This window comes from Myotis davidii, unplaced genomic scaffold (assembly GCF_000327345.1).
Source record: "Myotis davidii unplaced genomic scaffold, ASM32734v1 scaffold1364, whole genome shotgun sequence".
In the NCBI taxonomy this organism is placed as follows: Eukaryota; Metazoa; Chordata; class Mammalia; order Chiroptera; family Vespertilionidae; genus Myotis; species Myotis davidii.
The window spans coordinates 435,696-445,439 of record NW_006295736.1 but is presented as its reverse complement, the minus strand read 5'-3'; the positions used below and the strand labels follow the sequence as shown (position 1 = coordinate 445,439).

Below are 9,744 nucleotides of genomic sequence, written 5' to 3'. Positions count from 1 at the left end.
CATATGTAATACTTTCAACAATATTTTTTTTTTCATGTGTCCTTTATTCACTTCATTTTGCAGTAGTTCATTTTAGAAAATTATCAATCTGTGATACATTATATATAAATCAAGAAACAACATTTAAAGTAATAAGCAAAAACATTATACTTCTCTGGATGTTGTTTAAGAAACACTGCTTGATATAGTCAGACACTCTGGTCATGTAGACTTGTAGGGCCTTAGGCCAAGAGGCTTCAAAATCAGTAGCTCGGGGCCACCCATCAATACTGGAATCCTAGCAGCATTACAGAGAATGGGCTACTGTCTTCATCGTATAGGGTTTTTTCTCTAAGTCACTTAATATTGAGCAGATGGGGAAAGGTCCATGGATTCCAGTTTGGAGTAAGGATACAGTGACCCAGAGAAGCTGAGCTGGGTGAAGGAAAAGATGTGGCTACCATCAGTCATGTTGTAGAAAGAAATGTCACCGTCCTCATAATCCAAGAAAATCACAATCTTTTGTGGACACTTTTCTATCCGGAGAGGCTCTGATAGAGAAATTTCTGGGAGACAATAGGCGAGAGCCTTGTAGTCACATCCCTTCTTCTCTAAGACTCTGAATTGTAATCCCCTCCTGTCTGTGGGCTCCTCATAAATGCCTAGAGTCCACTCATCCGTGTCCTCGATGTCCACCTCCCAGTAATATCTCCCTGACGTGAAGCTTTCCGTATTCAGTGTGATGAGGTTGCCGTTTCCTTGCTTGTTACTATAAGAGAGGTCCTGTGTTTCCTCTCTCAAGGTCTCTTTTCTCTCTGTATCAGAATTGTTCTGGAGAAAACTTTTAAGATTTAGAGTCACAGCAGCAGGATATAGCAGGGCCTTCTTCCAATCTGAACAGAACAAATCCAGGTAAAATATGTGAGACATTCATCTGGGGCTTCACATTCCTCTCCCTCCCCCTTATTTTTCTTCCACTGATTATTATTGAATCTCTTAGTCTCCCCCTCTGAGGAGAAGGAGCTGAGGAAGTGTTGGGCATCAGGACGTCAGGTGGCAGGGGACTCAACAATATTTTAAAAATAGCCCAGCTGGTGTGGCTCAGTGGTTGAACATAGACCTATGAACCAGGAAATCACCGTTCAATTCACAGTCGGGGCTCATGTCCCGGTTGCAGGCTCAACCCCACTGGGTGTCATGCAGGAGGCAGCTGATCGATGAATCTTTCTCATTGATGTTTCTTTCTCTCTTATATATATACACATACATATATATATATATAAATCATGTCAGTATTCAAATTTCCCTGATGGTTTCATAATTTTTTTTGTAGTTGGTTTGAATCAGAATCCAGGTAACATTTTTATCTCACATTTTGTTGCTGTCTCTTGTTTCTTTTTTTAAAACACTCTGTTTTATAGTTTACATATTTTAAATGTTTTTATTGAGAGGGAGGAGAGAGCGAGCAGAACATTGATCAGCTGCCTCCTGCACAGCTCCTACTGGGGGATGGAGCCTGAAACCTAGGCATGTGCCCTGACCAGAAATTTAACTGGTGACCTCTTGATTCACGGGCTAATGCTCAACCATTGAGCCACACCAGCCAGACTCTTGTTTGTTTTTACAATCTAAAGATTTCACTCTTTTTTAATTTTTGAAGGAACTGAGTTATTCATCTCTAATTGTCGATTTTACTGAATGCAACCTAAGGGCATTTAATTTTTTCCATGCTGTTCCCTATATATATATTTTTAAATATATTTTATTGATTTTTTACAGAGAGAAAAGGAGAAGGATAGTTAGAAACATTGATGAGCGAGAAACATCGATGAGCTGCCTCCTGCACACCCCTAACTGGGACTATTCCCCCAACCAAGGTACATGCCTTGACCGGAATTGAACCTGGGACCCTTCAGTCCGCAGGCCGACGCTTTTACCATTTTCTTCCTCTTCCTCTTCTTAAAGGATACCTTTCAGCATTTCATATAATCCTGGTTTGGTGGTGATGAACTCCTTTAGCTTTTCCTTATCTGTGAAGCTCTTTATCTGGCCTTCACTTCTGAATGATAGCTTTGCTGGATAAAGTAATCTTGGTTGTAGGTTCTTGGTATTCATCACTTTGAATATTTCTTGCCATTCCCTTCTGGCCTGCAAAGTTTCTGTTGAGAAATCAGCTGACAGTCGTATGGGTATTCCCTTGTAGGTAACTGAGTTTCTTTCTCTTGCTGCTTTTAAGATTCTCTCTTTGTCTTTTGCTCTTGGCATTTTAATTATGATGTGTCTTGGTGTGGTCCTCTTTGGATTCCTTTTGTTTGGGGTTCTCCGCGCTTCTTGGACCTGTAAGTCCATTTCTTTCACCAGGTGGGGGAAGTTTTCTGTCATTATTTCTTCAAATAGGTTTTCAATTTCATGCTCTCTCTCATCTTCTGGCACCCCTATAATTCTGATGTTGGTACGCTTGATGCTGTCCCAGAGGCTCCTTACACTATCCTCGCATTTTTGGATTCTTTTTTCATTCCGCCCCTCCGGTTGGGTGTTTTTTGCTTCCTCGGATTTCATATCATTGACTTGATTCTTGCGCTCCTCTGGTCTGCTGTCGGTAGTCTGTATAATATTCTTTATTTCAGTCAGTGAATGCTTAATTTCTAGTTGGTTTCCCATCATAGCATCGAGGGTCTCATTAGATTTCTCGAGGATCTCAATAGCTTTATCGGTGGCTTCTAGACACTTCTTGAGAGACCTTAAAAGTGTGGTTCTGAACTCTATATCTTCCATTGACAATTTTGTCCTGTTTCTTTGTCTCCGCATTTTGTTATGCTTTCTTGATGCACCCCCTAGTGGTCTTTGTGCGCAGTCTTTTAGTTAAGCTTTGATTGTTGTAGCTGATACCAGGGGGGATTTGACCTCCAGGCCAAGTGGCTGTGAGAATCAGCTGTGTCTGCAGTGAGAGAACTACTGTCCTCTAGGGCGTTGCTAATCTCGCCTTTGCCTGAGGCTATCGGGCAAAAGCCTCTGTGCTGGGCTTGGGCGGGGGGGGTCGCACAGGATCAACAGGGTGGGCCGGAGAGAGAGAGCAGTTATGGCCTCTCTCAGTCCTGTCCCGGGGGCTCTGCTCTCTGAGTCCCAGCAACCGCTGCAAACCTCGGAGAGAAAGCTGCACTCGCTCTGACCGAGGCCAGACAGTCCCTCTTCTCCCGTTTGAGTCTGTGCCCCTAAAGACTCGCCCGGATCTGGAGCTCAGAGTCTGCGACTCCCTCCCGATTGAAAACAACCACCGCGCCCTCCACCGCCAGCCCGCTCCGCGCACTCCGCACCTCAGAATTTGACTTCAGCACTGCGCCTCCTCTGAGTGTCCGTATGCGTTACTCTTTCCTCCTAGTTGTAGGACTTCCACTCAGCCAGCGTTTCTGTGGGTCTGGGTGCAGTCCGTTCCGTCTTTTAGTTTCACTTTTGAAGTGGTTGTTCAAGGCAGCAAACTCCGGCGTTAACCTATGCCGCCATCTTGGTTCTCCCAGGGCCCTATATTTCTTATAAACAGCTCTAGAGGGGTTCTTGTTGCATTTTGCTTTTTAAAAAATTCTCACCTGAGGATATGTTTTCATTGATTTTAAAGAGAGAGAGGAAGCAGCGGGGGAGAAGGGAGAGAGAGAGAAACATCTATGTGAGTGAGAGACATTAAATCAGTTGCCTCCAATATGAGCCCTGAGCAGGAATCAAACCCACAATCTAGGTATGTGACGTGACTAGGGAATCAAACCCAAACCTTTTGTTGTTCGTTACTATGCTCCTAGCAATTGAGCCACCTGGCCAGGGCGAATTGTGCTTTTTCACAAAACTAATTTCATAAGTGAAATGTGTGCTTCCTGTTGGATCCCATCGGGGAGCACCTAACTCCTCCCTCCTCTTGTAACATGAAGACTGACTGATGGTCAGTTGGGTGCTGCCAGCCTGCCCTATTGATTGTCAAGTTCTTTTTCTTTTTTTAAACATGTTTTATTGATTTTTTACAGAGAGGAAGAGGGATAGAGAGTTAGAAACATCCATGAGAGAGAAACATCGATCAGCTGCCTCCTGCACACCCCGCACTGGGGATGTGCGCGCAACCAAGGCACATGCCCTTGGCCGGAATCGAACCCGGGACCCTTCAGTCCGCAGGCCGACGCTCTATCCACTGAGCCAAACTGGGTAGGGCTCATTTTTTTTTTCAAGTTCTCTTGTCAGCTCTTCTCTCACCATTGATCTTTACTGCCCGCCCAGATCCAGGACCCTGCTGGGAGTCACCCATGGATGATACCCTGTCATGCCTTCTTTTCTTGGACTTACGAGAAGAAAGTTCACATTCCGATTGGACCTTCTCCGCACATAGTTTGAAAAGTTTCTATGCTGAGAGGATCCAGTTACCGCTGTGTGAACCTTTTGTTGTTAAACTTCACCTAAGGGTATTTTGTCCATTGATTTTTAGAGTGGAAGGGAGGGTGGGAAGTGGGGAAAGAGAAAAACATCACTGTGAGAGACACATCAATTGGTTGCCTCCCACAGGTGCCCTGACTGAGGCTAGGATCAAACCTGCAGCCCAGGTAAGTGCCCTTGACTGGGAATTGAACCCTCAGTGCACGGCTGAGTCTCTCACCACGGAGCCAAACCAGTCAGGGCTGTTTGCTGAACTTTAATCGCTTTTGGAAGCCAAAGTAGAGATAAAAAGGCAATAATCAACAGAGAATAGGGTTCTTTTACTAGTTTTCTAAAGAACTGCTTCAAACATCTACTTCCTTTTGGTAATTTGACTGCATATAGTGTTCCCAGGATCGTATTTTTTAATTTTTGATTTTAGAGCAGAACACCTGCACTCATTGGTTGGTTCTTGTGCCCTGACCAGAGAGTGAATCCGCACCCTCAGTGTATGGGGATGATGCTCTTAACCAACTGACCTGCATGGCCAGGGCAGATGGGAAGTCATTTCTGTGACAGGTTGTAAGACAGTGACTTTTTTTTTTTTTTTAATATATTTTATTTATTTTTTACAGAGAGGAAGGGAGAGAGACGGAGAGAGATAGAGTTAGAAACATCGATCAGCTGCCTCCTGCACACGCACCACCGGGGATGTGCCCGCAACCCAGGTACATGCCCTTGACCGGAATCGAACCTGGGACCCTTCAGTCCGCAAGCCGATGCTCTATCCACTGAGTCAAACCAGTCAGGCAAGACAGTGACTTTCATCTGGTTGGTGAGGCCTTGAGACAGAGGACAACCCAGCAGGGTAACAACCCTGTGAGGCTACAAAGCAGATCCTCCCCCATGGAGCGGAGATGACCTTGGACCTGGGCAACAGCGACTCCAGAAGGACCCAGGCCGTACTTGATTCCTCACCCACCAAAACTGAGGGGGGCGTTGTTTGGTCATTAAGTTTTGGGATAATTTGAAATGCAGCAGTAGATACCCATACAATATGCTTCTGCATGTCTGAGTCACAAGTTTTTAAGCTCTGAATTCTGGAACAAAAAAAACATGGGTCTATGTTTGCCCTAGCTGGTTTGCTCAGTAGAGCATCAGCCTGCAGGTCCCATGTTCAATTCCAGTCAAGATCACATGCTCAGGCTGTGGGCTTGATCCCCAGTAGGGGGTGTAGGAGGCAGCCAATCAGTGATCCTCTCATCATTCATGTTTCTCTCCCTCGCCCTTCCTCTCTGAAATCGATAAAAACATATACAAAAGAAAAGGAAAATCAAAAACATGGCCTACATTCAAGTTGCACACAGTTCAGTATTTGTGGGCCTTCTCTGGGCCGGGCACTACGATTCACTAAAAACCCTAGGCCGTAGTCAGCAAACCGCGGCTCCTGAGCTACATGTGGCTCTTCGGCTCCTTGAGCGTGGCTCTTCCAGAAAATACATGTGGGCGCGTACAGTGCAACTGAAGCTCCGTGGCCCATGCGCACCAGTTGGTATTTTGTGGAAGAGCCCGTCTAGAATGTGAACTGGGTCCTGGAAAAAAGAAAAAAAAGTTCCCCAAGCTGGTAGCTCCGTGGTTGAGCATCAACCTATAAACATGCCCAGGTTGCGGGCTCAATCCCCAGTGAGGGGCATGCAGGAGGCAGCACATCAATGATTCTCTCCCTTCCTCTCTGAAGTCAATAAAAATGCATTAAATAGGCAAACCACCACTCAGCTCTGGAACTTCTTGTGGTGCCCGAGCCCAGCTATCCCCTCTAACCCCAACCCATCGACAGGGAACTGGAGACAGGGCTCTGAATACGCAAGCCCTGCTGGTACCTTCTCTCCACCTGGTTAATTCTTAAACCAACTTGGGTATTGCCGACTAGTTCACCTCCCTCCACATGCCAGTGCCACCTGAAACAAAACCATTGTAACTAGCCACCTGGCCCGCCCTTCACCTCCTGTTCTCCGTAGGCGCCTATCCTTTTTCCAACACCCAGCCTGGTACACTGGTATCCAAGTTTGGTGTATACTTGTTAGAGGACTAATGACTTGGTGTGTGGTCACACCCAGGAACAGTCTATTAAGAGTAATTGAACTGATGAAGTCCACAGCCACCATGGAACATCATCATCCAGACACTAGTGTTTGGTCAGAGACCATGAGGACATGTAGACGACAAACCCACTCAAGGAGGCAAGTGCATCACATGGTCACCTCAGTAGCATCAGGACACAAGTGATTGTTGGGACAACCAAGTCCCCAACAGGAGCCGGCCAGGTGGGGCAGTGCTGCAGGTTGTGTTTGCGTTCCTGGCTTGCACCCCCACTGCGATCGTCCTGGGCAGGCTTCTGCCCATGCACAGGGTTCCTGATACTGAACCTTTACATTTGGCTTCATTTTACCTTTTGCTCATCCCAATGTTAGGGAAGCAAAAAACTACTCTGCGAAATTAAACAGCAAAGTTGCCTTAGGTAATGTTACTGCTTAAAATGAAACCCTAACCCAAACAAGGACAGACAACTGTTCAGTTTTTATTTCATAATCATAAACTTAACTCTGTAATCCAGCTAGACCGGGAAAGGGGAGGGAAATTATGGAACCCAATAAACTGGCAAGAGCACAAAGATTATGGAACATTCCAAGCAAATCAGGATGAAGGGGTGCTCTCCTGAGCTACAGAAGGAATGGTCTGGTGGTTAAGATAAAACACAAGTCAAATTTATTAGAGTTGCCCACAGTCAGCAATGGTGATCTTCTTGCTGGTCTTGCCATTCCTGGACCCATAGCGCTCCATGGCTGTCACAATATCCATGCCTTCCTTCACCTGGCCAAAGACCACATGCTTGCCATCCAACCTGGAAGAAATAGAACAAACACCACCACCAGTAACCAGAGAGAACAAGCAGCCCGCATTGTTGATTTAAGATGAGAAAAGAGCCCCACAAACTAATAATGCACCCAACAGCACACCAGAAGGGAAGCGTATCAAAGGCTTTATAGATACTGGAAACACCAGATTGACTCAAAAAAGTGGCTTAAGATTCTCCAACTGAGGCTAAAAAGTTTGTAATAGCCCAGCAAGCATGGGTCAATGGTTGAGAGTCAATCTATGAACCAGAAGGTCATAGGTTCCATTCCTAGTCAGGAGATGTGGCTGGGTTGCAGGCTTGATCCCGTGTGGGGTGTGCAATAGGCAGCTGATCAACGATTCTCTTTACTGATGTTTTTATATCTTTCGCCCTCTCTTGGAAAAGTTTAAGTTTATAATGAACCCCTAAACAGTAAGTTACATGCAAATTAGATAAAAATACTTTTAGCCTAGGCCTGGCTGGTGTGGCTCAGTGGTTGACCTATGAATCAGGTGACAGGTTCAATTCCCGGTCAAGTTATATGCCCAATTTATGGGCGCAATACCCAGTGTGGGGCGTGTAAGAGGCAGCTGACCAATGATTTTCATCATTGATGTCTGTCTCTCTCTGAAAAAAACAAAACAAAAAAATCTTCTAGCCTAGCAGGTTTGACTCAGTGGATAGAGTATCAGCCTGTGGACTACAGATTCCCAGGTTCGATTCCAATGAAGGGCACATGACCGGGTTGCAGGCTCAATCCCCAGTAGGGGGTGTGCAGGAGGCAGCTGATCAATGATTATCTCTCATCACTGATATTTTTACCTCTACCCCTTCCTCTCTGAAGTAAATAAAAATATATTTTAAAAAATATTACTTTAAAAAAAACATGTTTTTCGTTGATTACAGAGTGGAAGGAAGAGTGTTGGAAACATCAAAGATGAAAGAGAATCATCAATTGGCTGCCCAACCCCAATGGGAAACAAGCCTCCAACCTCGGCAATGTGCCCTGATCAGGCATCAACCTGTTACACCTCCTAGCTCATAAGTTGAAACAAGCCACTCACCCAAACCGTTCACGCTAAAAATACTACTTTTAAGTTAACTATCCAGCAGCCGAGCCCTGGTTCACTGTTCACAGGATCTTGCTCCCTATAGCAACAATCTCAACTTGTAGGTACGCACGTTCTCCTACTACCCAAATGTAAGCAGCAGGGAACGCCTGAAGCCCAGTGGTTAGTGTTCCTTGGTTGCCCTGCTGGGTGCTGTCCTTACCACTCAGTCTTGGCCGTGCAGATGAAAAACTGGGACCCGTTTGTGTTCGGTCCGGCATTTGCCATGGACAAGATGCCAGGACCTGTATGTTTCAGGACAAAGTTCTCATCCTCAAATTTCTCCCCATAGATGGACTTGCCGCCTGTGCCATTGTGGCGTGTGAAGTCACCACCCTAGAAATGAGAGAAAGAGAAATCTCTCACTTTTGCAACATAATCAGAAGACGTGCCAAGTGGCAAGGTTCAAAGTTCAAAACTTAAGTTTAAACTGACCAGGTTTCCGTGAAACCAAAAAGAAACAACTCATGTTTACGCATTCTGAACGGTACTGGCTCAATCCCAAAGCTAACCACCCAAATCAAAATCCATCAATTTCATACCTGGCACATAAATCCCGGAATAATTCTGTGAAAGCAGGAACCTTTATAACCAAATCCCTTCTCCCCGGTGGTCAGAGCACGGAAGTTTTCTGTTAAAAATAAAGAAACAGGATATATGCACGTACACACCCATCAACACTGGGCCGCCTTTACTAAAGGTTAAAGGAACTAACCTGCCGTCTTTGGAACCTTGTCTGCAAACAGCTGCAAGAGAAGAATGACACTTGCTTACACCTTTCATGGCTCACGGCCCGCCTTCCGGGCTCCTGAACCAAGTCCATTCTCTCACTAGAAGGGACTGACGCCCCAACAGGCGCCCCGAGGTCCTGCCAAATATTCAGAACCCGCGGTAACTGAGACGGTGCGAGGCTTCGAAGAAGCGACTTAGGGCTTTGCAGCGTGATGTCACCCACTTCTAACGGATCCGCACCTTCTCCAATGTCCACCCGCCCCCGCCCGCCGCAGCTGGAGCCCAAGGCCAGGCCTCTCAGAGGCAGGGGCCGCCTCTGCTCCAGGCGGGGAGGGCGCCCCGCCTCCAGGGCTCCCGGCCCCTCCCGAGCGGCGCCCACGCCTGGAGCGAGCCCTCCTGCGGGTCTCGGCAGGACAAGGTCCCGCACAGGGGCAGACCCCCGCGGCCACCTCCCAGTGTCAGCGGTGACGTTTCTGATCTCGGACCCCGGGCAGCCCCTGCGGCCGCAGCGAGGGGCAGGCCTTCCGACCGACAGCCGCCCGCCACCGTCGCCCAGGGCCCCGCGGGCTCCCCGTTTCGCTGCGCCCGCCGCCCTCCCGGCACTATCGCGTCACCGGACCCGGGGCTCGGCCAAGTTTC

At 46.9% G+C, this 9,744-nt stretch overlaps 1 protein-coding gene across 1 annotated transcript; it reads right to left on the bottom strand.

Moving 5' to 3' along the window:
* Positions 1-7,111: 7,111 nt before the first annotated feature.
* On the bottom strand, positions 7,112-9,328 carry PPIA (peptidylprolyl isomerase A). The gene is made up of 4 exons (XM_015568232.1): positions 9,089-9,328; positions 8,916-9,004; positions 8,537-8,709; positions 7,112-7,270 (listed from the first exon to the last, which is right to left on the bottom strand). Exons 2-4 carry the CDS (start codon positions 8,922-8,924, stop codon positions 7,138-7,140), a joined length of 315 nt encoding a protein of 104 aa, XP_015423718.1. The 5' UTR covers positions 8,925-9,004; positions 9,089-9,328; the 3' UTR covers positions 7,112-7,137.
* Positions 9,329-9,744: the final 416 nt, after the last annotated feature.